The sequence below is a fragment of the Peromyscus maniculatus genome, chromosome 6 (genome assembly GCF_049852395.1).
Source record: "Peromyscus maniculatus bairdii isolate BWxNUB_F1_BW_parent chromosome 6, HU_Pman_BW_mat_3.1, whole genome shotgun sequence".
NCBI classification, from domain to species: domain Eukaryota; kingdom Metazoa; phylum Chordata; class Mammalia; order Rodentia; family Cricetidae; genus Peromyscus; species Peromyscus maniculatus.
The window spans coordinates 84,207,845-84,235,576 of NC_134857.1; the positions used below are offsets into that span (position 1 = coordinate 84,207,845).

The following is a 27,732-nucleotide window of genomic DNA, read 5'->3' on the forward strand; positions in this document are numbered from 1 at the left end:
AGAGAACCAACTCCATAAAAGTTTTCCTCTGACCTCCACATGCCTTATGTGTCATTCATACCCATGCACACACATATCACAACACATATACTAATAATAAATACAGAATTTTAAAAAGATATACAGTAAAGTAATTCTGAGTAGGACCCTAGCTGTCCAGCAAATAAAGCCAACAACCAATAAATGAAATCTCATGAGATTAAAAACTTTTGTACAGCAAAGAAAGAGTGAAGAGACAGCCTACAGGATGGGAGACAATCTTGTCTGATGGAAGACGTAATATCCGGAATACCAAAGAACCCAAAACACTAAACAACTAGGAAACAATAACCCAGTCAAAAAGTGGACTAAGGAACTGAACAGAGTGTTCTCAAAAGACACAAATGGCCAGTAAATATTTTTAAACATGTTCAACATCCTTAGATATGAAGAAAATGTAAATAAAAACTGCTGTGCAATTCCATCTCTGTTGGGGAATATTATTTTAAGGTGTGTTACTTTTGTTTATGTTGCATTTGTTTAACTCTGTGAAGCTGTGTTACTGTGCCTATTTAAAACACCTGATGGGGGCTGGAGAGATGGCTCAGAGGTTAAGAGCATTGATTGCTCTTCCAGAGGTCCTGAGTTCAGTTCCCAGCAACCACATGGTGGCTCACAACCATCTGCAATGAGATCTGGTGCCCTCTTCTGGCCTGCAGGCATACATGCTGTATACATAATAAATAAATAAATAAATCTTTAAAAACAAACAAACAAAAAAACACCTGATGGTATAATAAAGAACTGAACAGCCAATAGCAAGACAGGAGAAAGGATAGGCAGGGCTGGTATGCAGAGAGGGTTAATAGAAGGAGAAATCTGGGAGGAGGAAGAAGGAACGAGAGAGGAGAGGAGAACTTCAGGGGCTAGCCACCCAGCCACCCAGCCAGACATGGAGTGAGAAGGAAAGAAAAGGTATACAGAAGTAAGAGAAGGATAAAAGCCCCAAGGCCCAAGATGGATGAGATAATTTAAGAAAATCTGGCTATAAACAAGCCAAGCTAAGGCTGGGCATTTATAAGTAAGAATAAGCCTCTGTGTGTGATTTCTCTGGGAGCTGGGTGGCAGGGCCCCCAAAAGAGCAAGAACAACAACACATCTCAGCCAGTCGGAATGCTTCTCTTCAAGAACACAACAACAAAAGCTGGCAAGAATGTGGGGAGGGGAGCTCTTAACACTGCTGGCTGGAGTGTAAGCTGGTGCAGCCACTGTGGAAATCAGTGTGGAGGTTTCTAAAAAAATGAAAAATAGAATTTGTTTATGACTCACTTATACTGCTCCTGGGCATATACCCAGAAGACTGGATTTCCTGCCACACAGATACTTGTACATACATGTTTAATGTTGCTGTATTCACAATAGCAAGGAAATGAAACCAGCCTGGATGCCTACCAGCTGATGAATGGGTAGTGAAAATGTAGTACAGCTACAAATGGAGTTTTATTCAATTGCAAAGAAAAACAAAATTGTGAAATCTGCAGGAAAATGGAACTGGAAAATATTGTATTAAGTGAGGTAGTTCAAACTCAAAAAGCAGATATCCCATGTTCTCTCTCATGTGCAGACCCCAGCTTTTCACTCTCATTTATGTGGGCATGAGTGTGTAGAGACAGGAGCCATGAAAGGGAGGAAAGGGTCTCCAGGGAGTGGGAAGGAGCATGCACCTCGTGGGAATGTTGGGAGGGGGAATGCTTCGGCAGGGACTGGGAAGGAGAGGGGGTGGGGGGGAGAGAACCAAACAAAAGTGACATGTATGCTCTAGAGAGGTGGCTCAGCAGTTAAGAGCATTGGTTGCTTTTCCAGAGGACTCAGGTTCAATTCCCTGCACCCACATCCATCTCACAACCACCTGCAACTCTTGTTCCAGGAGATCCAATGCCATCTCTGGCCTCTGTGGGTACCAGGAATGCATATGGTATGCATACAGACATACACGTGTGGGTAAAATATCCATAAAACATACAATTAAATAAAGTATTTTTAACACAAGCAAAATAACTTATTTATTTTTATTTATTTAGTTATTTGTTTTCTTTTTTTGAGACAGAATCTTACTATGTAGACTAGGCTGGCCTCAAACTCACAGAGATCTGCCTGCCTCTGTCTCCTGATGCTGAGATTAAAGGCATATGCCACCATATTTCAAAAATAAACATTTTAAATCAATAAAATAAAAACCAACAATGTATGAAAAAGCCATAAGGAAATCAAGTAATAAAATAATTTAAACAGATATAACTACCTGGGTGAATAAAGCTGCCGTTAGAAACCATAGGTTATTAAATGAAAATTCCAATGCCAGAGGCAGGCTACCCCCTATGAGTTGTTGGCCAGGAAGGCCTCTGACCCTAAACATACACACACACACACACACACACACACACACACACACAGGCAGTTACCACTGCTGCTGGCTGTGCACCAGAACTAAGACTTTGTTGCCAAACGTGCCACACACTTTGATTGCAGGACATACAGATATCAGGCTGGTGGCGAAAGCTTCCTTCCTGTTGGCTTAAACCTCACAGTGCTGAATGGTGCTCTGCAGGCTGCTGGGGGAGGACTGTCCTCAGCACTGTCATTTAGCTGTGGACACTGTGTGCAATGATACCTCCTGGATGGGCAATATGAGCTCACGGTGCAATAGCAGCATGGCTGTTAGGTGGGTAACCAGCAGCTTTCTGCTTTCTTTGCCATGAGCAGTACAGTAAATCTGGTTAGAAGCTCTGGCTGGAGAGGTCACGGGCACTTGGAAGGCACCTACTGCTGTGGTTTTGCTCAATGAACGTGATGTACCTGTCTAATTGCCTTCTAAATAACTTTATGCCCATAGACTAGTGGTGCTTTCAGTTTTGATCAGACAGCTTTCTGCAGTGGTAGGCAGTGACTGTGGAGACGGCTGGTCAAAGTACTGAGAAGAAATGACTGCTGAGTGCTCAGTAATAAACGGGACACCTGTACCGCCACTCACCACCCCATCACAAAGACAGGGAACCTCACCAAAGGAGGGACAGCAAGAATATGTGCGCCATGGGGAGGGGGTTGAGGAGGTGTGGACGCTGATTTCTGAGTGTGACTTGGGTGCTGTACTCGTGAACCCACACACCCTATATTACTTGTACAGGATCTACACAAGATTGAGTAGGCCAACTCTCTGTCACATGGGGTCCCACCCTGAAGAGTTATCTGCAGTTAATGATTGATGGGGAAGAGAGAATTTTCTTCAGTGTGCAGACCATAGTAAACTACCAATGCCCCTGTAAACAACCCTAAGGAAACTCACTGGGTTAAAAAAATAAAAAAGACATGAAAGTGGAGGTGGGGGGCATAGCTGGGGAGATGAAAAGGCTTAGGAGTGAGGGGGGACAAGAGAGGATAACAGAGTGTATGGGCAGAGAATGTGATCAAAATACATTAAGTACAAGATGAAAATGTAACAAAGCAATCCATTTATGTATGACTAATATATGATAATACACATTTTGAAATGATCTCTTGCCGGGTGGTGGTAGCGCACGCCTTTAATCTCAGCACTCGGGAGGCAGAGCCAGGAGGATCTCTGTGAGTTTGAGGCCAGCCTGGTCTACAGAGTGAGATCCAGAACAGGCACCAAAACTACACAGAGAAACCCTGTCTCAAAAAACCAAAAAAATAAAAAATAAAATAAAAATTAAAGATCTCTTCCTCCCTTTTCATAGTCTCTGTCTATTTTCATGTTCTACACACACATTTTTTTTTATTTTTTATATTTATTTATTTATTTATTTATTTATTTATTTATTTATTTATTTTGGTTTTTCAAGACAGGCATTCTCTGTGTAGCTTTGCGCCTTTCCTGGAACTCGCTTTGGAGACCAGACTGGCCTCGAACTCACAGAGATCCGCCTGGCTCTGCCTCCCGAGTGCTGGGATTAAAGGCGTGCGCCACCACCGCCCGGCTACACACACACATTTTAACCTCAATTCCTATTTAAGAAAAAAAAAATGTGATACCTGTCTTTCTGAGTTTGGCTTAAATTTCATATTTTTATGTAATTGTATTTATAATTAACTTGTAATTTTAAAAATATTTTATTTTATTTTTGATACAGGGTCTTGGTATGTAGTCCAGACAGGCCTAGAATTTGTAGCAATTCTCCTATCTTAGCCTCCTGAGTGCTGGTGTTATAAATATATACCACTATGCCCTGAAGAATTTTATGTTCTTTTTAAAAATAAAATTTCTCCATATTTTGTATGTCTTAAAATAGTCAAACATTGTATTATTTACAGTGGTAAGAAATTTCCTTTTAATGCTAGATGAGGATAATCTGAGACATTGTTCTAGTCTCAGGAAATACTGCTCAAGAATAATGGTTAATTTTAATTTATGTGAACTACAATTGAAATTCCTTTATTTGGAATATTAACTTCAAGTTGCCTACCAAGGACTCAACTAAGAGGATGCAGCATGTTTTGTGTTCAAAAATCATAATTTTTCTGAAGGAGATTTGAATAATGCACAACCAGAAAGGATTGCCAGTATCTTAGATTGAGGAAGTCGAATTACACCTTTCCCAGTTTTCATGCTTGAGATTAATTTTGTAACATACTGTTTGTTGAACTTCCTCCTTTGGAGATAATATATTCATTTGGGGGTGTTTTCACACTGAATTAGATTTTGGGTGGATTTGTACCCATTGAGGAGAATTTATGCAAACGGAGACGTGGAAGCTTTTTCTAGAACAGCCTGCCTGTCAAGGCACCAGTGCCATGAGTATGGGATGGCTCCCTGCAACGGGGTCTTTTCCAAGACAGTGGCTGCAGGATAAAAACGTCAAAATGTCTTCATGAGAATCAGTCCTTTAGGCTTTCTCTCCCTCTCTTTCATTGTTTCACTCTTCCTTCCTTTCTTCTCTCTCTGTCTCTGTCTCTCTATGTCTCTCGGTTTTTGAGAGAGAGAGATCTCACTTTGTTGCCCAGGTGTTTTAAATTCCTAGACTCAAGTGACCCTCCAGCTGGGTGACACTCCGGAGTAGCTGGGACTCCAGATTGCACTGCTCTGCTCAGTTCTCTAGAGACTCTCTGCCCTAGAATCTGTATTACTCTCAGCAAGGGAATCTTTAGTTTTAGTTCCTTTTTGTTCCTTCACGATTTGCTAGCAGTGCGTTGTGGGGACATTGTGCTAACTGCCTGTCCAGAGCTTCCCATCCTACACAGAGCAGTGTTCTCCGTGTTTCTATGCAGAACCCAGATAAGGAGCACAGCTTCTACAGGTTTGCAGAGGTGCAGAGATGAAACACTTCCCTTAACGGAGCCAGTACTTCCCCAGCCCTGGGGGAGCTGCCTGTCAGAAGCAGTTGACTTTGCTTCCTCTAAGAGAAAACGTGAGGTCCATAGGAGAGGCTCGACAAGTTCTGAACTAAACTGCCTGCTCTGACTTTGGGGAGAATAGTCTAGGTAGAAGATAGGTAACTTCAGTGTCTGTTTCCTTGCCTGCAGAGGGGCGACAGGTGTCTCCCAGGCCTTTCTGCTCACGGGGGATGTGGCAAGGCTGAACTCACCTTTACGTTAGAGCTGTGCTTCTTTCTGCCTTTTCTCTGGGAAGCAACAAGAGAGGTGAGTGCCCTTTGAAGGTGGCACAGTGGAACAGTCTCCGAGCCTAAGCAGACCACGGTTTACTGTTCTGGTTAGCCTCTTTGTTACATTCGAACTGTAGCCGAGTGTCTTTGTTGAGAGAGGAAGGCGCTAGGGCCCTGGAGGGAGATGATGGCTTTGTTGTGTGACCACAGAGCTGGTTTCGCACTAATTTCCTCTAGGGCTTGTGATGACGTCAGGAAACCACAGCCTCCAGCATGCTGTGCTCAGGCAGCAGCAGTGGCTTCTTGGTGGTGTCTTGGTCATGACACACATTTGACATGCCCTCCCTTCATTCACTCACAGACTCTCGCTCTGCGGCATGGACCAAAGAGAAATTCTGCAGCAGTTACTGAGTGAGGCCCAGAAAAAGAAAATTAACAAGGAGGAGTTTGCCAATGAGTTTCTGGTGAGTTCTGTGATGGTTTTAGAGGAGTTAGCTATCCTCCTTAACTGTCTGCTGTGGTCTAACCTGCCTAGACTGCTGTAAGGACAAAGTGAACAGCAGGGCTCGGAGTAGAGGGGAAGAAAACCTGAAAACATGACTTGGTTGAGTTTTGTTGTGTCTGTGTGCTCAGCGTTTTCCCAGGTACGCTGGTTTTAATGTGTCTGCGGGTTCTTCTGTGTTTATCAATCCTGTGGAAAGTATACACAGATGTATGAATATTAACACTTTTTGAGCATCTAGAGAGAGTGTTTGAGTTATGATTTATGCTTCAAATTGCTAATTTTAATTGATACTAAAAAGAAAGCGGCTAAGAGGAACTTTTCATGTAGTGTGGCATTTTTAGACTCCCTATAGGATATCATTTGGATGACAGGTTTTTGAAGAACACCAAAACTACCGTTTGCCACTTTTTAAAAATCTTTTCCCTTTGTTGACATGTTGATTATTAGAACAAGCGGTTTCCTTTTTTTGTGACAACTGGATTTCTTTAACTTCTATTGTTTGGAGAGGTGGCCTGGGCAGAGTAGGGAGTAGAGACAGTGAGTGACATGAGGCATAAGGGGGCCTGGGAGCAGGTGGACTTGATTATCCAGAAGACAATGAATCTCCTCAGAGGGTTGCTGCAGTTACTAGTGCGAGCTGGGCAGGCTATGTCTCTCCATGTCAGGGGTGACGGAGAGTGTGGAACCTGCAGACCTGTCATGGTTTTGTTTCTTTTGTTTTGCTTGCTTTTTGTTTGTATCACTGTGTAGCTCTGTCTGGCCTGGAACTTGCTATGTAGATCAGGCTTGGCCTTGAACTCACAGAGATCCTCCTGCCTCTGCCTCCTGAGTGCTGGGACCAAAGGCATGCACCACCACACCAGCCTGTTGTGTTTTGAAATGCTTCCAGTTGGTGTTTTAGAACTATAAGAAGGTTAAGCCTTAGCCCTTTAGCTTTGAATTGAGAAAAATGAAGAAAATCTTTGTTTTCTAACTTACAAAATGAGGATAACGTTACATGTCTTATCTACCCTCATTAGATTATTGTGATGATTATACACAAATAATTATAGTAATTAAATGAGAACAAGGTATTATGGAGGTGCCTAGAGTCCCAGTTACTTGGAAGGCTGAGGTGAGTTGGATTGTGAGTTCAAGGTTAGCACCTACAACTTAGAGGGACCATGTCTCAAAAAGAGAGAGAGAGAGAGAGAGAGAGAGAGAGAGAGATCATTCAGTAATATTTATTGAGCACTTACTGCACACTAACTTTGTTTCATCACCCTAAGATACAGCAGTGAACAAAATGTCTTTGTCTTCCAGAGCTAGCATTCTAGGACCAGATATTAGATGAGAAAATACTCTATGAAGTTTTCACTGAACGGGTGTCGTGATTAGATATCACGGTAGGCTGGCATATAGCAGCTCAACTTTGATGCTGAGATATAATGCCAGCTCAACTTTCATATGGTCATGGTGTCATGAAACTCTATTCTTTCTGCCACAAGTCCTCAGGGTAGATTTGCCACGGTAGAGCTGCCCATGAGTCTGTTTTATTTGGTTGTCTTTTGACTGTTCTTCTTGAGCCAATATATCAGGATCTAGAGGGAAAAGTGAGCTGAGAGGCGGTGCCAGCTTCTGTCTTACTTTGGTTGTATTTTTCAAAACAGCAGACTGTATCTCTCTATTTTCACCCCTTGTAGAGGTAATTGTAGTCTCTCACCAAACTGTGGCAGCCACCTCCTGACTGTTTTCTCTGCTTCTTGTCCTTGTCCTACCTTCAGCTAATTTTCTTAGACAAGGTCTCACTGTGTAGCCCTAGCTGACCTGGAACTCACTCTATACAGCAGATTAGCATTAAACTCAAAGCTCCACCTGCTCTGCCTCTGAGTGCTGAGATTAAAGGTGTGTGTCACCATGCCTGGCCCCAAGAAGTCTTTTAATGATATAAACCTAGTTATGTTTTTCTCAGCTTAAGAACTTTTTACAGCTTGTATTTTTTTTTTTTTGGCTGCTTGTAATTTCAAGCTATCGTATATATTTAGAAAACTACATAAAATGTGTGACTATAATGATAAAGGGACCATTGCCAGTGTAGTCACCACTCAGATCAAGAACTACAGTACTGTCAAACTCCAGAAGATCCCCGACTGTCCCGACCTCAGCAGGCTTCTCCACCCACCCCACCGCACTCAAGGGTCATCACTGTCCTGACTTTGTGTTAATCATTTCCCTGCTCTTCCTGCTCCTGATTTTTAAGAACCTTGTTTTGGGGTAGTGATTAAGTGGAACCTCACTGCTCACTGACTCATGTCCTCCAGTGGAAAACAAGAGTTTCACACTCAGCCCCACCTAAAGGCTCAACGGAGACACCAGAAAAATAGCTTTGGGTGGGGAGGGATTGGGCAGTGGACCAGCTTGGCCCAGGGAAATAGTGCCATCAAATGGGAGGTTTTCTGCTTGACTACTACCCACAGTCCACCTTAAGCTCTTGATGTTTTCTCAGGACTTGATGTTTCTGAGATTTCAGAACGAATTCTGTGGCACAAAGCTGCTGCTAACTGCCTTGGTGGCAACAATCAAACAGCACATGTATTTATGTGTAGATTTCCTGTGCAACAACCCCCCTCCAAAGACAAAAAACAAAAATCAAAAAAAAAAAACCTACTTCCATAGCTCAGATTTCAGTTCCCACTTCTCGTGTGTGTGTGTGTGTGTGTGTGTGTGTGTGTGTGTGTGTGTGTGTGTGTGTGTGTGTGTTTATTGTTGTTGTTTTTAGCCCTGGCTGGCCTGGAACTCACTCTGTAGACCAGGCTTGGCCTCAGACTCTCAGTAATCTGCCTGCCTCTGCCTCCTATGTGATGGGAGATTAAAGGTGGGCACCGCCAAGAGCACCCTCCTCTCCTGAAGAAAGACTTGTATTTTTGATGTATGAGCGTTGTTTTGTCTGCATGTGTATTTGTGCAGTTTTGTACCTGCCCGGTGCCTGTGGAGGCCAGAGGAGAGAGTTGGATTCCTTGGAACTGGAGTTACTGGGGGTTGTGAACGACTGTGTGGGTGTTGAGAAATGAATCTTGGTCCTCAGCAAAAGCAGCAAGCCCTCTTCACTGCTGAGTGTGTGTGTGTGTGTGTGTGTGTGTGTATTCACACACATGCATGTACCACAGCGAGTGTGAAAGTCAGAGAACAACTTGGGAGAGTGAGTTCTCTTCTTCCACCGTGTGGATCCTGGGGACTGAACTCAGTCATCAGGCTTGGTGACAGATATCCTTACTTACTGAGGAGTCTCTCTGTCCCTTGGTTTGGCCAGGGAACCTTGGGAGGGGCAGGCCTGCTATGACAGCAGATGCTAGTGCCAGTACTAAATGCAGTATCCTTCCAATGCATGCTGTGTGTTTTCTCTTGCCTTAGACGTTCCTTGTGGTCCTCTTAACCTGGCTACCATTTAATGATTGCTTAGATCTCAGTTTGGTGGTCATGTCTTAGACAGGCTTTTTTTGTCCCCTCCCCCTTCTCCTCTTTCTCCTCCTTCTCTTGTGATGGCAGAGATTGAATTCAGAGTCTGGCACATACCAGGCAAGTGCTCTACCACTGAGCCATGTCCTCAGCCATGAGAAATCTACATCTTTTTAAAAATATTATTTTATTTTAAATGTATTTGTATGGATATTTTGCCTACATGTATGTTTGTGCATCAGATGCATGCCTGGTGCCCATGTAGGCTAGTGTTGGACTCTATTACACTCTAATAGAATGTAACTCCCAGGACTGGAGTTACAGACAGTTGTGAGCTGCTATGTGGGTGCTGGGAATCAAACGTGGGTTCTCTGGAAGAACATTCAGTGCTCTTAACTGCTGAGCAATCTCTCCAGTCCCAAGCAGCCTTTTTGATCTACCTGAATAGATCAAATCATCTGTGATGAGGTCTTGTTGATATGACCTATACTTTTTATAGCACTCACCACAATTCCAATTTTTTTTTTTTTTTTTTTTGGTTTTTCGAGACAGGGTTTCTCTGTGTAGCTTTGCGCCTTTCCTGGGACTCACTTGGTAGCCCAGGCTGGCCTCGAACTCACAGAGATCCGCCTGCCTCTGCCTCCCGAGTGCTGGGATTAAAGGCGTGCGCCACCACCGCCCGGCCACAATTCCAATTTTTAACTTGGTACAATTACTGCTTCCTTATCAAATTGAAACTTCACAAAGGCAATGTTCATATTTCATTCTGATCATATTGGTGTCCTCCATAATTTGTATATATAGCAAATACTAAGACATAAATAGTAAAACAGATTACCAAAAGACAAATAGTTCTGGCTGGCAAGATAGCTCAGAAGGTAAAGGCACTTGCTGACCAGCCTGATGACCTGAGTTTGATCCCTGGAATCCACATGGTAGAAAGAGAAAACCGACTCCTGCAAGCTGTCCCCTGATCTCTGTGCATATGCCATGCACACATAGCCTACCTCCTACTGAATAAACAGATAAACACAATTTAGAAAAAATAAAGATACACAGTTCAGCCATCGGCTTAGCAACAGAATGCCTATCTAGCACACTCAAGGCCCCAAGTTCAACTCCCCAGCACCACACACTCACAAAACAGTCACACAGCTCACAGTAGAACTGAAATTTCAAACAATGTGCCATCTAATATCACACCCTGTGCCCTTGCTGCTCTCAATGATTGCCTCCAAGTGACCTACTGGAGTTAATGCTTTAAACTTTTGAAAATTATAAAGGATAACATCTATACAATAAATGCTTTACACATAGGCATCAGCTTCATAATTAGTAAAAAGCAGGCATATGTATTTCTCAAATCAAGAAATAGGATTGCTGGGGCAAGAGATGTGACTCAGTGGTCCAATGGGTGCTTAGCATTCAGGAAGCCTTGGGTTTAATCCACAGGACCACACAAAAAACAGGTTTGGTGGTATAAACTTGTATTCCCAGCACATGGGAGGTAGAGGATCAGGAGTTCAAGCTTATCCTCAGCCTAGTCTACGAGAGACCCTGTCTAGATGGACGGACGGGGACACACACACACACACACACACACACACACACACACACACACACACACACTGGCTGCACAGAGAGCCCCTGGCTGTTCTTCCCAATAATCACAGCCCGACCTCCAAAAAGATAGAAGGCAACACTATCTGAGTACATTTTCCATTGCCATACTTATTCCACTAAACAATAGCTTTTAAATGTTTTTAAACTATATGTAGATGAAATTGTGTCAAACGTTTTGTGTCTTATTTGAAAAGTTTATCGATTGTGTTGCATGTAGCTGGAGCTCAGGTTTTTTTCTAGTTGTGAATTCTGCCAAGGTTCTGTAGATGCCATTCTTGTTGTGACGATAGAGAAAGTGTTGAAGGATGTCAAGTAGTCACTGGGTATTCTAGTTTGCTTTCCTGTTTCCATGATAAAACACTGACCAAAACCAGCTTGGAGAGGGAAGGGTTTCTCTAGATTAAACTTCCACGTCACAATCCATCATTCAGGGAAGGCAGGTCAGGAACTCTAGGCAGGAACTGAAACGGGGTGGGTGGGGGGGCGGGTATGCTGCTTACACTCTTGCCCTTATGGTGTACTCAGCCCGCTTTGTTACACATCTCAGAACCACCTGCCCAGGGGTGGCACTGCCCTGGACCCTCCCTCAGTCATTAGTCAGAAGATGCCCTTCAGACCTGCTTACAGACCCATCTGAAGGAGGTGTTTCCTCAATCAAGATTTCCTCTTCTCAAGTCACTTTAGCTTGTACTGAGCTGACAAAAACTAACCAACACAGCTGCTACTCCCCATTTGGTTCAGCACAGAGAGGTCTGTAGCTTTGCTGGCCTCAAAATGTAGTGTTATTACTCTTACCCTAAGCTTGTCCTTCCTTCCTTCCTCCCCCTCCCTCCCTCCCCTCCTTTCTTCTTTCCTTCCTTCCTTCCTTCCTTCCTTCCTTCCTTCCTTCCTTCCTTCCTTCCTTCCTTCCTTCCTTCCTTCCTTCCTTCCTTTTTTTCTTTGAGACAGGGTTTCTCTGTGTAGCTTTGGAGCCTGTCCTGGAACTCACTCTGTAGACCAGGCTGCCCTTGAACTCACAGAGATCCGCCTGCCTCTACCTCCCAAGTGCTGGGATTAAAGGTGTGCACCACGACCACCTGGCTTCCTTCCTTTCTTTCTTTTTAATTTTGAGACAGGGTATCACTAAGTTGCTCAGGCAGACCTTGCAATCCTCCTGCCTCAGACCCCTTCCTGTTCCCCCTCACCGTCCCCCCCCCCCTCCAGGAAAGTAGTTGAATCCCAGGCTTGTGTGTCCTGGTCTGGCTGTGAGTCTATCTTTATCACACACACAGATTGTCAAATCCAGGGCCTTGCCCTTGCTAGGCAAAGGTTCTACCACTCAGGCACTCAGCTACATCACAGCCTAGTCATGAAATATGTGTTAACTTTTAAAAAGTCTACATTTAAAGTGGTTTTTGTTGTTGTTGTTGTTGTTGTTAAAAAAACAATCCTTAAAACTGGTGGATACCATTTAAACAAGAGAAAGGAACTTTGTTTCTTGGGGATGAGGATTTTTATAGGAAGTATGAATATTGCAGTTATTAAATATGAAGACATATGTATTACATATGAAGGATATATTGGGCTCTGATAGGAAAAACCCAGTTCTAACAGCTGGATTCAAGTGCTAATGCTACTAGAAGTGTGGCTGGCATTGTCATAGCTTCTGTAGATTTTATCTCTCATAGACCAGGAAACATCTTGGTTCTATGTGTATTTTCAGTACTGGTACTAAGCAAGTGGTTGTGAACACAGGACCCCCTGCATAGCAAGTGCTCAAACATTTGTCGAGCTGAAACAACTCGTGAGGATGAGCCTGTCATGTGAGCATGCCACTAAGCCTTTATTGAAGTAAATGTTGTAGTTATTAAGGTGCAAGGTTTTTGCCACCACCACCAGAATAAAGGTGTTTACCTCTAAAGCTGGTTTTTCCTGACCCCGCCTCCAGCCATTTGCTCAGGACCATCTAGTCCCATGTCTGCAGTTGTCCCAGAATGGTTTTGACAGGTCCCTCGACATTTCCCCATATTTCCACACCTAATTTCAATGTCTCGTTTGCTTGCTCCTGTTTGACTGCTGCCTACCCAGCTACTCCCTTAACCCATGCCATGGAACACCCTTGCCTGTCTTGTTCCCAGTGACTGTCCACGCAGGGCCAGCTCTTCATGCATTCCAGTTGTTAACAGTCCTGTCCACTAGCTGTAGGGATCTAAGCCCCTGATTCCATCCCTTGGCACTCATACTTTCTCAGTCCTGTTGGAAGCTTGGTAAACATCTGTATTCCCAAGGTGTCAAGAAGCAAGCTTGCAGAGCTCTAGAGACAGACAAACTCTGGTTCCGTTCTCCCCTTAGTTACTAGACAGGGCCAAGTTTCATTCATTTATTTTCTCTCCAAAAGACAATATCTGCTATGCCTTCTGTATACGAGCTTCTTAAATTGTGGGTCATGTAACTGAACTGAGTCGAGAAAAATTTGGCGAGAATAGGTTTCTGAATGCCAAACAGCCAAAACTCGATTCAAATTCAAGTACATTCCAGTGTTGCATGGTGCTGCTTTTCCTGCAGCCTTGGTTGGGAACACTTACATGCTCAGATTGCACTTAGCCTGCCAGTGAGCCATGTACCAACAACAACCACTGCCTGAAACGCCTCTGCTTGGTTTGACTATTACCAAATGAATTGCATGTCATCTGTATGTACATTTCATTTATGGGTACAATTGTATACACACAGTTTTCTGTTCCTAGAAACATGATGGTTTAATTATGGAAAACAACACCTTAGTATTTTCTACCACTGTTCCTCTGAGTAAGTGTCAAATTAGTATATTTTTGCACTGTATCATGTTAGAACATTTCATTTTAAAAACTGAGGTTTGCATTGCTGATTGAGCTTCATTTAAATATTCATTAAATGAATTTTGATTTGAGATTAGGATAGAATTTCCAAAATTTTCTGATATGACCCTGAACATACTTCTGCTATTTTTTGTATTGCACTACCTATTTATATGAAGTGGCTTTCTTGGATCTGCTTGCTAATTATACAATCAAAATATTGCTCAACTCTGAAAACATTGAAGATGCTTTGTCCTGTGGTATCAAATACTCCTCCAAGATCTAAATCTTTGCGTGTGTGTGTGTGTGTGTGTGTGTGTGTGTGTGTGTGTGTGTGTGTACAGGGTGTTGTGAGCAGGAAAACTTTCAGGAGCTGATCGTCTCCTTTTAGCATGTAGGTCCCAGGAATGAAACTCAGGTTGTCAAGTTGGTAGTAGGTGCCTTTACCCACCAAGCCATCTTGCTGGCCCCAAAATTTATTTTTTAATGTAAAAATAAACCAGTACACCCATTCCATGATATAAAGTGCTTGCTTTCATCCTTAATAAATGATAAGATTCCTTGTGCTGAGTAGCACCTTGGAGGTCAGCAAGCACAAGTCCTTACAAAAGGCATTCAGAAGGGAGCCACAAAGAAAGTGGTGCCCTTCCTAAGAATGCTCGGTGTGATGTGACAGCACCAACTGTGCTCAGCGGCGGAACCTGGAGAAACACTGACCGCAAGGACAAATTCATCCCTGCAGGCCTCAGAGTCCTGGGTTTGAAGTGAGCCTTGCTGACACGAGACATAAGAAAGCTTGCCCATGTAGCCTTTCCATGATGTTCTTGCTAGAAAAGTAAAAGTGCAGGAGCCTTTCTGAACCACCACCTTCACCCAAAGCTCCACGGGTGTTCCCAGTTCAGGCTCCTGCTGTTTTATTTTCCCAGTGCCAAGGCAGGTGCTAAAAGTTGAGCAAACTGCTAGATAGAAACCACCAGTCTAAGAATTTGTTCAAATTCAGTTCTTTTTTTACAAAATACTCTCTTTGGGCTTCAAATGACCCTTTCACAGGGGTCACCTAAGTCATCAGAAAATATAGATATTTATATTACAATTCATAACAGTAGCAAAATTACGGTTCTGACATAGCAATGAAAATAATTTTATGGTTGGGGGGTCACCACAAGATGAGGAACTGTAAAGGGTCTCAGCATTAGGAAGGTTGAGAAGTACTAGTATACATCAACAAATTTTAAAAATAAAATTGTTGTCAGTATTTGATTATATGCCTAATTTCTTAATGTCTGTCTATCTAGAACCACATTAAAATCTCTCAAGTGAAAAGGGGTTGGGAGTGGAAAGAGTTCGGCATGTTCTGTTCTGTACTGTAGCATCGTGTTTCAAGCCAAAGATACTACAGTCTCATGACTTCCATCTTTCTTTGTTCCCTTTTGGAAATGACTTAATTTATTTATTAACATTTAAGAAAAACATGTGTAAGACTTACACTTATTGACTCTGTGAACAAGATCTCCATTTTGTTCTCATTTCTTGAAATGGACTCCAGTCTACAGAAAAAAGGAACTCACTGTTAGCTTATAAGCATACAGAGTCAAGTTTCTCACATGTCCCGCCCTCTTTCAGGATCCATGGGTTGATGGTTCCTCATCTTACTCTCTCATAGACTCGTACATCAATTTCTCTTGAGACTGCCTCTTCAGGGGACCAACAGGCCCTGCTTTGACCCCCTGGCCTATTCTTTCTTCCCAAACCTCACTCCAGCCCTGGTGGTCCTGCTTTTCATCTTTTGCTCCTTTTTTCAGAGTTCCCCGGTTTCTGCTGTCGCCTATCAGGTTTTCGACCCTGCTGCATTCTTTGTCAGGGCCTGGGAGCTACGGAAAGCAGGAAGAGAAGACTTAAAGAGAGCATTCGAGGGGTTGGGGATTCAGCTCAGTGGTAGAGCGCTTGCCTAGCAAGTGCAAGGCCCTGGGTTCGGTCCTCAGCTCCAGGAAAAAAAAAAAAAAAAAAGAGAGAGAGAGAGAGAGAGAGAGCATTCGAGAGTGATGTGACCATGGGTAGATGTTAGATGTCACAGGAAAAAATTAAAGTCTTTCACACATTTCCTAATTTAACAGTTGTGTAGATATTTCCTGTGTCACGCTTAGGTGATATCATCCTCTGTCGTGAGTCAGATAACTCCAGGAACAACAAAAGAAAAAGCCATTCTGGAGGTCACAGTGAAGACGGAATAAGCATTGATACGCACATACATAATCTTTATCTGTGACATCTTGCCCAAAGAGTGTCTTTTAAAAAACAAAACCAAATAAAATTAGTGCAACAAAGAGGATGTGCTGACTCTGGAAACTTCTAGAAAGACTTGTCTGGGGACTTTTTTCAGCAGTCAGAAAACCTATGTTAACATAAAAGCTGATGATTCTGAAGGAGCATAAGAGCAGAGAGAGATGAGAAGTGAGTGGAACTTCAGTGGAAGTACCCTTGAAAGTTCTAACACTGTATTTATTTATGGAGGGGCTCGTGTGGTGGTGAGAGCACCTCTTGCAGGAGTCCCTTCTCTGCCTCCGGCACAGATCAGAGATAAAGCTCAGGCTTGGCCATCGCTGACTTTACCTGCTAATCAGTCTCACCAGCCCACCAGAAGTACGTGATGGCGTTCCAGGTGTCTGTATCATGTTCTTAATTAAATTCCTAGGCCAGTCTGTTAGCATATCCATCTTAGTGTAAAAATATGCGGTTTGTGCCGGGGCGTGGTGGCGCACGCCTTTAATCCCAGCACTAGGGAGGCAGAGGCAGGCGGATCTCTGTGAGTTCGAGGCCAGCCTGGGCTACCAAGTGAGCTCCAGGAAAGCACAGAGAAACCCTGTCTTGAAAAAACCAAAAAAAAAAAAAAAAAATGCGGTTTAGCATCTCCTGCCAAGTCCAGCTCTGAAATGCATAGAATTCAAACGATGGTGCAAAACCAGGATTCAAGAACTGCCTGTGTTCCTGGTCTGTATTCAGCAGGTTTCCGGTGTCTTATCAAACCCAGGAACAATGGTCTCTGGAGCAATACATACTGGTGCTTGTGGAGCCACAAGGAAACAAGCATAGACTGGCTACTCCATTCCAAATCCTCCACTGAAAGAGTTTCTGTTCTGATACACTGAGTTGTTATAGTAATTCATTATGTTCATTTATTTGGAAAATATCACTTTAATTAAATTCTATACATTTGATAGTGGTGTTCTGAATTTTAGCTCTCCACTTTCCCCCTTCTCCTTGAAGAATGACTTAGCCACCAAATTCCCCTGAGACAAATTTAAAAAAAATTTTTTTAAAGCAGGATCACTATGTATCCCTGGCTGGTCTAGAGCTCAGTACATAGACCAAGATGTCCTCAAACTCACAGAGACCCATCTGTTCTGCCTCCTGCGTGCTTCAATTAAAGGTGTGAATCACTACATCTGACCTTCTGAGCCAATTTTGAAGCCTTATTGCTGTGGAATAATCCTTCTGTACACTGTGAATGTGTAATAATCTCATTGGTTAATAGAGAAGTTGTTGAACTGTTTAGGGGGCTCTGAGGCAGTGGGATCAGGATCTGTCCCTGGTGCATGAGATGGCTTTTTGGAGTCCAGTGCCTATTGTGGGACACCTTGTGCCAGCCTTGGTGCAGAGAGGAGAGGCTTGGACCTGTCTCAATTGAATGTACCAGACTCTGCTGATTCCCCATGGGAGACCTTGCCTTGGAGGAGGTGGGAATGGGGGATGGGTTGGGGGGAGGCTGGGGGGCAGAAAGATGGAGGAAAGGGGGAGCTGTGGTTGGTATATAAAATGAATAGAAAATTTCTTAATAATAAAAACAAACAAACAAAAGAAACTGATATATAGCAAGACAGGATAAAGTTAGGCAGGACAATCAAACTGAGGATCCTGGGATGAAGAGAGGCAGAGTCAAGGAGACACCAGCCAGTCACTGAGGAAGTAGGATGTGTAGAAAATGAGGTAACAAGTCATGAGCGTTGTGGCAAAGCATAGATAAGAAATATGGGTTAATTTAAGTATTAGCTAGTAACAAGCCTGAGCTATTGGCTGAGCATTTGTAATTAATATTAAGCCTCAGTGTGATTATGTGGGAGCAGGCGGTAGGGACAAGAAAAGTCTGCCTATACCTCATGATGGACTTGGATAAGTTGTTGGATAAACTTTGTATCACTACGTCTCTTTCTGTCTCCTCCCTGCCATGGTTTTGTTGCTTTAGGCAGTGTCTCTCTGTGTAGCCCCTGGCTCACCTGAAACTTGCTACATAGACCCGGCTGGCCTGGAACTTTCAGAGATTGCCTGCTTCTGCCTTCTCCTGAGTGTTGGAATATGTCTGTTATATCTTTGAGTTCCTTTTTTCTCCTTCATTTTAAAACCACTTAGTAAGTCTTCCCAAGTAAACTCCTGCACAAAATTGCACATCTTCATTACCAGTGTGTAAGTATTGTATGAAATACAAGCTATTAAGTAACAGTAATGACAGCCCTCTTGATATTTTGGTTGTTGTTGCTCTCACTTGAGATGTTTCTTATTCCTTATTTGTTCACTCTGTGGGTCAAAATGGACAATAGCCATAGCTGTGAAATGTAAGAGCAGTGCCAAGGATTCATAACATTCATGAACAACAAAAGGAATGCTCTAGTTTCAAAGAAGTCGTATTACACGTGATGACACCAGTTTGTGAGATCTTGAAAGAACCTAGAAATCATCTTTAGAGACCTAATTGGAAAGCTCTGGGAAATGCGGTGAGCTCCAGTTCTAACTTGGGGATCCTTAGCTAAGGAGTTTGGAACTTATTTTCCAAGTGGTAAAAAGGATTTATTGAAGTTACTTTAAGCAGCATTGGAAAGATTAACAAAGCATAAATTGAATTAATTGACATAATTATTCCCAATAAATTTAAATGAAGGAAAAAATAGTGCAAAGATAAGGGGAAATTATAGGAGTTGAAGCTTGAAGGGAAAGAGTCTAAACTAAGGTGTGTCTAATAGATTTTGTATCACTGCGATGATACATCATATATTTAAGGGAGGAAACATTTATTTTGACTCAGAGCTCCAGTCCACAGCTGCTTGGCCCCATTGCTGGAGGCCCGTGGTGAGGTGGAACATTGTAACAGTGGGGGTGTAGTGGAGCAAAGCTGCTTACCTCATGGATCCCCAGAGACAAAGAGTCACAGACCAATAGAAAGGGGCATAGGAACAAGACAGAACTTTCCAGAGCATGCCCCGTGGCTTATTTCCTTAAGTTAAGCCCTCCCTTCCAGTAATACAATCATATTCTGAATTCATCAAGGGCTTAATCCACTGATTAGGTCAGAACCTTCAGAATCCAATCACTTCCTCAAAGTCCATCAGATGGCAAGCAAGACTTTCACACATGAGCCTTTTAGAGGGGGAGACATCATAGCCAAACCAGCAGGAAGGAAGGAAGGCTGATGCAAGACCTTGCATGGGAAGAACCAACTGAACTGAACTTGCTAACTGTATCTGAGGTGGGAATGTGGGATGGGAGGAAGATAAAGTCCTTCTTAGTTTCCCAGAGTGAGACTGCTTGGAATAAAGATAGTTCCATTGGCATTTACAAGTGGGATAGTGATGCTTTTAGTTTCAAATGTACTGAGTCAGAGGATGCAATAAGATACTGAAATGAAAATGTCTGGGACCTGGTTGGTAATTCAAAACTATAATCTTAGTATAGAAATTTAAGACATATCCAATTGATGCTAAAAATATAATACAATTTTGGTAAACTAAATAAATCAGCAAATACTTATATGCCCTCTATAAGGGTATATGGCTACCTCTGAGGGGGGACCATATCAAGAGAAGAGCAGAGAGTCAGAGATTTACAGTTTGCGTGTTGGGTATAAAGGTAAGTGGGAATGATGTGTCCTAGTTAGGGTTACTATTGCTATGTTGAAACACCACGACCAAAAACAAGTTGTGGAGGAAAGGGTATGTTTGGCTTATACTTCCACATTGTAGTCCATCACTGAAGGAAGTCAGGGCAGGGACCTGGAGGCAGGAGCTGATGCAGAGGCCATGGAGGAGTTACTGCCTTGCTCCTAATGGCTTGCTCAACCTGCTTTCTTATAAAAGCCAGGACCACCAGCCCAAGGGAGGCACTACCTACAGTGATCTGGGCCCTCTCCCATCAATCACTAATTAATAAAATGCCCTACAGTTGGATCTTATGGAGGTTTTTTTTTTCCAATCAAGGTTCCCTCTTTTCAGATGGCTCTAGCTTGTGTCAAGTTGACATAAAACTAGCCAACACAATGGGTCAAAGAAAGTAGAAACAAAAAAATGTATATGAATGAGGGCCAAGGAAAGAAGAACGTTTCAAACAAACTAAAGAGAATAAAGACCCAGAGAATGCTGAGGGATCTAGCCCCTAGGAAGTAACTGGTACCCCTTGTGTGACCAATTCTCTATTAATAAGTGTGGAAATAATGAAGATCATTTTAATTCACTAAACATTTTCACTCGCTATCACTGTCTTCTTTTGCAAACTGGTCAGGTCTCACAAAATTCAGACCTAGTTCACATATTTTTCTTTTTTTTAGTTATAGAGATGAAATTTTGGACTACATTAATTCTAGACAAGAAGCTGAAGAAAAATTATCATATCATTTCTGACTTCACATTTGGTGTTATAGTGTAATACTAAAAAATGGGAATACGTTTAAGGAATTATCTTCCCGTTCTAAGGGCTCTTGTCCAACCATATTAAGATAGCCCCTGCCTATTTCAGATCATATTCTACATAAAGAATATCATTCTGTTTGGATTACTACTTGCTGCAAAAATAGGCTTAAAGTTTGAGTCACATAAAAATGCTTTGGAACTGAAGTCTCTGAAATTTTGACCGCTACAAACAGAGTGTATTTAACTTAAGCGCCATTTCTGCTTAGAGAATGGACCCTATAAAGAAAGTAAATCATACTCTTGGTATCTGTTCCTTGGGTGGAGCACACACATAGCTCACTTTCAGAAGTTATTTGCTTTCTTAAATATTGAGCAGTTTCAGATCTAAGTCTTAACTGTCTGTGACTCAGCTGCAGTTTGATCTTTTCACTTCTCCAAAGTCATTCAACTATGTCATCCTTATTTCCTGTCCTGAAAGAAGCTAGCCCCAGAGGATGCTGAAAGGGTTAAGGTAGAATGTCTGAAAAGTGGAAGAGAACAGCTCTCTAGAGGTAGCTTCTTATCTCTCTCTTTACGTGCGTGTGCGTGTGCGTGTGCGTGTGCGTGTGTGTGTGTGTGTGTGTGTGTGCATGTGTGTGCATGTGTGTGCATGTGTGGGCATATGCCCATGTGTAGTGTACGTGTGTATTTGGTTCTAAGTGCAGATGTATGGAGGCAAAGAGCAACCTCAGATATCTTTCCTCAGGAGGCATCTACCTCGTTTTGTGAGACAAGGTCCTCACTGGGATCTGGAGCTTGTCAATTAGGCTAAGCTGGCTGGCCAGTGAGCCCCAAGAATCCACCTGCTTCCCCCTCTCCAGCACTGGCATTGCAAATTGAGCCACTACCCCTGGCTTTTTAAATTTGTTTACTTATTTATATTTTGAGACAAGGTCTTTCTATGTTTACCTGGCTGGCATGGAACTCACTATGTAGACCAGTCCACCCTCAAACTCATAAAGATCTGTCTGCCTATGACACCCAAATACTAGGATTAAAGGCACGTGCCACCAATGCTGGCCCACACTTGGCTTTATGTGGGCTCTGAGACTCAAACTCGGGTTCTCCTGCTTGCAAGGGAGTCCTTACTATACCAAAATGAGCCCCTTACCTCTTTCTTTGGAAAAATTGTTCTTGGAATTGTGTTACAGAAGCTGAAAAGGCAATCTACCAAGTACAAGGCATACAAAACCTACCCTACAACTGTGGCCCAGAAGCCTAAGAATATCAAGAAAAACAGATACAAGGATATTTTGCCCTGTAAGTTCCATTTCTTCCTGTAAGCTTATACTTCCAGTTTTATCCACCTCTCCACTTTTTAACCAAGTACTTGTCCTTAATCTTAGAATATGGCACTGACAAACCAATCGTACTATTTATGACTACAAAAGAACATTCATCCGTTCAATTACTTGTTCACTTATCAAACACTTTTAACAACCACTCTTCTTGAGACCTGACTGAACCCTCGATGTTGGACTCCTTAGTTACACCGTGTCTTTCTCTTGTGTTCTAGATGACCATAGCCTGGTAGAGCTGAACCTGATAACTTCTGATGAGGATTCCAGCTATATCAATGCCAGCTTTATTAAGGTAGATGGAGAGGAAACAACAACACTCCATAATTTTCTGAGCACCTAAAATGGGATGGGGAGAGGACCAGGGAGAAGAAGCTGTCTGCCATCACCTCATGTGATTTCTATTCCCTTTAGGGTGTCTACGGACCCAGGGCTTATATTGCCACCCAGGGTCCTTTATCTACAACTGTCCTGGACTTCTGGAGGATGATTTGGGAATATCGTGTCTTGGTGAGTGCCGGGTTGCTCTTGGAGCTTTGGTGGAGGGGGCAGGATGCAGGATGTGACTGAGGTTTCCCAGGTGTGCTTTTCTTATGGCTTGGTGAGATTTCAGAGTGCAGGTACCTTTTATCAATATTACGATGTATTCTTATTCAAGAAAATGAAAGCTGACACCTTGACAGGCTCTCTTGGTAACAAGAATGCTGATAAGAGAACAGGGGAGTGGGGACAAAAAGAAGGAAGAGTAAGGCCATCTCCTAGGTCCACTAGGGTTTCTTTTTGGGTTAGAAAGCAAAGCTGACAGAAAACAACGCTTAATACTTTCTGACTCCGGGACTCATGCAGGACTGTCTTCTCTAACTCTGTAGATGTTTAAATTTCTGTGTCTTGCCTTCAGGTCATTGTCATGGCGTGTATGGAGTTTGAAATGGGAAAGGTGAGTTGCTTTTCAGTCCTGGTAGAGCTGAAGGTAAAGTAAGGGGGCAATGGTGGTAGAACTTTCTTTAAGTGTGTCTGGGGAAAACCATACCGTTTTCCCAGTTTTCAGTTTGGAGATACCACATGATGCATAGGGGGTTTCACCTCCGAGAACCCCCTTTATCCATTTTCCCAGTAACTCTTGGGCTCTAAAGTTAAAGGAAGAAAGGAAGTAAAGGAGAAAAGAATATCACTTCCTTTCTGATAATCAGATGTTTTAACTGTCCATTAGAGACTCACCCTGTGCTGCCCAAAACAGCATCCACCACCACAGGTAGCTGTTAAGCACTTGCCAGGGATTGCATGGAGGAAGAACTCAATGGTTTTATTTTAATTGCTTTAAAACTAAAAACTTCAGCTGCTGAAAAATGTATTTTGGGGTATGTGGAACTTTTTCAAAGATAAATTTGATTTACTATAACTGAAAATATTTCCAATGAAAATTTAGCATTCTACTTGAGTGATGAATGTAAAATTTACATAGGATTTTAATATTTGTTAAATACAAGGCAAAGCACATATGTACTATTGTATCTGGATTACATTTAAATATTTTGGTATAAATATTGGGCTAAAATGTGTTTCACCTATTTTCATTTTTAAATGTGGTGTTAGAAAATTTAAACCTAACAGTGTGACTGGCATTGCTGTTCTAATCTACTGTGGCCATTCCAAGTTGGGAATTCCAATCACAATTGGGGGGATCTGGCACTTAACTGGTGCAACTGTTTTAGTCAACAATTTCAGGGTTTTTGAGATGCTGAACATAGGTCAGCAATCACTATTTCTACTTTTCAGACTCCTAGGAAGTCTATAATTCAGACATCCTTTAATGTCTGTTTTTTATCCTTTGGAGATTCCTGACCATATTGCTGGAGTTGAATTCCAAGGGGGTTAGCTGTACCTAACCTAAGATGAAGGACACAGAGCTGCTTCTGGATGAGGGAGTGGGTTTCATCTTGCAGGAGAGACTGGACTATATGGGGGGAAACCATTACCTTCTGTTTTATGCAACAGAAAAAGTGTGAACGCTATTGGGCTGAGCCAGGAGAGACACAGCTGCAGTTTGGCCCTTTTTCTATATTCTGTGTAAGTATGATGTGTTTCTGTTATGGCTAAGCAAAGCCTCCAGGATCTACATTTTAGAGAGTGTGCCCTTGAAATTGCTGATAATTTAATTTTCTCCTTAGGAAGCTGAGAAAAAGAAATCTGATTATATAATCAGGACTCTGAAAGCCAAGTTCAATAATGTAAGTATAGAACAGGAGTGATAATGCTGAGAGCCTACTGAGATAAGACAGGTAAACATGTATGTGTGTGACTCAGGCTGGGCATACAGTTATGGGGAGAGTTAGGGCCTTTCGTGTCTTGAGTAAGTCTTCATAGTCATAAGACACTCTGCCCCCAATCTGTTTCACACCACAGCACACATAAAAGTGATATTGGTAGTATGAACAGAGGTATTATGAACAGTGGTTAGACATTAGGGACCAACATGACAGCTGATGATGCCTTAGACTCTACCCTGCCTTGCTAAAGGCCAGGGGATTCAATATACCAATATGTCTGTGAACTATTTGAGACATGCTAATTTGAGGAAGATTTGGTTTGTACTATTTTCATATCTACCTCCTCTTATAGAGGTGGGTCGTTAAGGATAAGACAATGGAAAACATCCTCATATTACTTTCATATTTCATTTTCATAAGGCTTGAGAGGTATATAGAAGAAAGCAGAATAAATTGCAAGAATAAAGGGGTATAGATGGAACTTAATCAGACTAACCTTTTGGTAGAATGAGGTAGAATCCTGACCTTGAATTCTCCATTTGTTCTGTCTATTTTTTTTAATAGAAAACTAGAATTATTTACCAGTTTCATTATAAGAATTGGCCAGACCACGATGTGCCTTCATCTATAGACCCCATCCTTGAGCTCATCTGGGATATACGTTGTTACCAAGAAGACGACTGTGTTCCCATATGCGTTCATTGCAGGTGAGATGCTGTGAGTGAACTTTCCATTGAGAACAAGCAAAATGAGACTGTGGTTGGAGCGCAATTCAAAGAAAAAAGTCAAGAGCTGAAGCAGTCTAGTATAAATTCAACTGGTGCATTAAATTCATTTCTCTAAAATTTATTGTTTGTGTGTATGCACATATGTGCACCCATGTACATGTGTCACAGCCTACATGTAGAGATCCAAACACAACTTTGGGGAGATGGTTGTCTCCGTCCACCACGTGGGTTCTGGGGATTGAATCTCAGGTCATTAGGCAAAGGCAGCAAGAACCTTTACTCACTGAAACATTTTGCTAAACATAAGATTTCTTTAAAGTTATTTGTGAACAGTGGTTCTGGGAACTCTCGTGTGAAGTCACCAATACCTGTGGCATGACACAAATGTTCTGGGACATGGTAGGACTTGAAAAGTTTCATTTCCTCCCTCCTCAATCTACTAAGGAATTTTCCAACCATCGTCAGTTCTCTCTCAACAAGTGCACGTGCTACCGTGGTCTTCTGTTTCAGCGCCGGCTGCGGGAGGACGGGCGTCATCTGTGCCGTTGATTACACGCGGATGCTGCTGAAAGATGGGGTGAGTTTCCCAGCAAACACTTCCTGTCTTCTTGCTGCATGCATCTTCCACTTTCAGAACATCTTCACTGCTCACCTTTTCTTACAGAGTGGGTTATTTGTAAATCTACCCTGTTACATGATTAAATTGGTTCCTAAGATGGTGATTCTGAAGGTGTGGTCCCAGGGGGAGAGGGTACAGCTTAATAATAATGTACTTGTCTTATGACAGGAGGCCCTAAGTTTGACCTCCAACATGACGAAGTACAGTTCTCTGGGATCAACATTACCTGAGAAATTGATAGAAATATAAATTATGGACTCCTGCCCACTGATGAATCTGGAAAGTTTGGAGGGTGTGAGCCAACAAGCCCTCTGGATGATTCTGAGAAATGCTCAAGTTAGAGAATTGCTGCCCTGAATTGTTTATTTCCCCCTTGTTATCCAAACTGTTTTAGCAGATGGATTCAACTTACTACAACCAAGCTTTGTGCTGTTGTCTAGAAATGTGTGTGTGTGTGTGTGTGTGTGTGTGTGTGTGTGTGTTTGCATGGATATGTGCATGGATGTGCGTGTAGGGTGCATATGTGGAAATTCATATTGGGGTCTCTCTTACTTTTTTTCTATCTTATTTTTTTTTGAGACAGGGTCTCTACTGAATCTTAATTTTGATAGGCTGGCTGACAATGGGCTCCAGGGACCCATTTGTCTCCCTGAGCACTGGGATTTTAGACTGCCTGGCTCTCATGTGCATGCTTGGGATCTGAACTCAAGTCCTCATGCTCTTTACCAAGTGAGCTATCTCTCCATCTCTAGGGAAAAAACATTTTTTTTCCAAGACAGAGTTTCACTGTGTAGCCCTGGCTGTCCTGGAATTCACTCTGTAGTCCAGGCTGGCCTCGAACACAATCTGATCTACCTTTGCCTCCTGAGTACTGGGATTAAAGGTGTGTGCCACCATACTTGGCCAATTAAAAAAAATTAAACATTTTATGTGAGTGGGTAATAGACCTGTTTGCATATCTGTGTGCCTTGTATATGCCTAGTGCCCATAGAGGCCACAAGAGAGCATCGGTCCTTGGAAATTAGTTACATACAGTTGTGAGCTGCCAAGCAGATGCAGGGAATAGAACCTAGGTTCTCTGGAAGAGCCAGCGTTTTAGCTGCTGAGTTATCTTGCTAGTCTGTTAGGAAATGAGAAGTTTAAAATGGGGCTTTAGATTTTCTAACTTCTTTTATTTCATAAAACCTCAGATGAATTATCTATTAAGCCTTATCTTTGTGGCATTAGACATTTTATCACCATGTAAAATTGTTCTAAATTATATTAGTCAGTCTTTTCTAGTGACAACACCAGCCTCTAAATCAGTGTTTCTCAATCTGTAGATCACAACCCCTTTGGGGTCAAATGACCCTTTCAGAAGGGTTGTCTAAGCCCATCAGAAAACAGATATTTACATTACAATTCATAATAGTAGCATAAAAAGTTACAATTATGAAGTAGCAATGAAAATAACTTTATGGTTGAGGATCACTATAACATGAGGAACATGAGGAACACCATAACGTGTATTAATGGGTCACAGTATTAGGAAGGTTGAGACTACGGCTCTAAATCATGGTGAAAATTATAAGAAACTATTGGCTTTCAAAATGCATTCTTAGGGCTGTAGATAATGGCTCAGGGGTGAAGGACTGGCTGCTCTTGCAGAAGTTTGGCTCTCAGCAACCACATGTCAGTTCACAGTCATCAGTAACTCCAGGTCCAAGGGATCCAATGCCCCCTTCTGCCCTTTGTGGGTACCAGGCACCCAAGTGGTGCATTTATATGCAAACACTCATACACATAAAATAAAAACACGTATTTTGTAGTCCCTTGGGGCTAGGGATATAGTTCAGTTGGTACAGTGGTTGGCTAACAATGCTTTATGGTTGATCTGTCTAAGCTGTGTAAACCTGGATCATGGGTATGGTGGCACATACCTATAATCCTAGCATTTGGAAGGTAGAAGAAGCTGAAGGGCATCCTTGGCTACACAGCCAGTTTAAGGCCAGCTTGGGCTAAATGAAACCCTGTCAGAAAGAAAGAAAGAAAGAGAGGGAGGGAAGGAGAGAGGGAAAAGGCATTCTTTTCTTGGTGTTGTTCTATACTAGAGGAACGGGTGTCACAGGACTACAAAACTATGAGAAAACGG

General features: G+C 42.4%; 1 protein-coding gene and 1 long non-coding RNA gene across 2 annotated transcripts in view; one reads left to right on the plus strand and one right to left on the minus strand.

The window, feature by feature from the left end:
* Positions 1-27,732, plus strand: part of Ptpn22 (protein tyrosine phosphatase non-receptor type 22) — a 70,937-nt gene that overhangs the window by 15,266 nt on the left and 27,939 nt on the right. Inside the window, exons 6-15 of the mRNA XM_076573759.1 lie at positions 5,521-5,637; positions 5,962-6,064; positions 21,841-21,949; positions 22,206-22,282; positions 22,402-22,497; positions 22,886-22,924; positions 23,983-24,054; positions 24,156-24,215; positions 24,819-24,961; positions 25,493-25,559. Of these exons, the coding sequence (XP_076429874.1) occupies positions 5,978-6,064; positions 21,841-21,949; positions 22,206-22,282; positions 22,402-22,497; positions 22,886-22,924; positions 23,983-24,054; positions 24,156-24,215; positions 24,819-24,961; positions 25,493-25,559 (750 nt within the window). The 5' untranslated portion in view covers positions 5,521-5,637; positions 5,962-5,977. The remainder of the gene's footprint in view (positions 1-5,520; positions 5,638-5,961; positions 6,065-21,840; positions 21,950-22,205; positions 22,283-22,401; positions 22,498-22,885; positions 22,925-23,982; positions 24,055-24,155; positions 24,216-24,818; positions 24,962-25,492; positions 25,560-27,732) is intronic.
* LOC143273716 (uncharacterized) overlaps positions 1-27,732 on the minus strand; it is a 50,167-nt gene that overhangs the window by 6,060 nt on the left and 16,375 nt on the right. Inside the window, exon 2 of the long non-coding RNA XR_013051902.1 lies at positions 15,466-15,526. This is a non-coding gene — a long non-coding RNA (uncharacterized LOC143273716). The remainder of the gene's footprint in view (positions 1-15,465; positions 15,527-27,732) is intronic.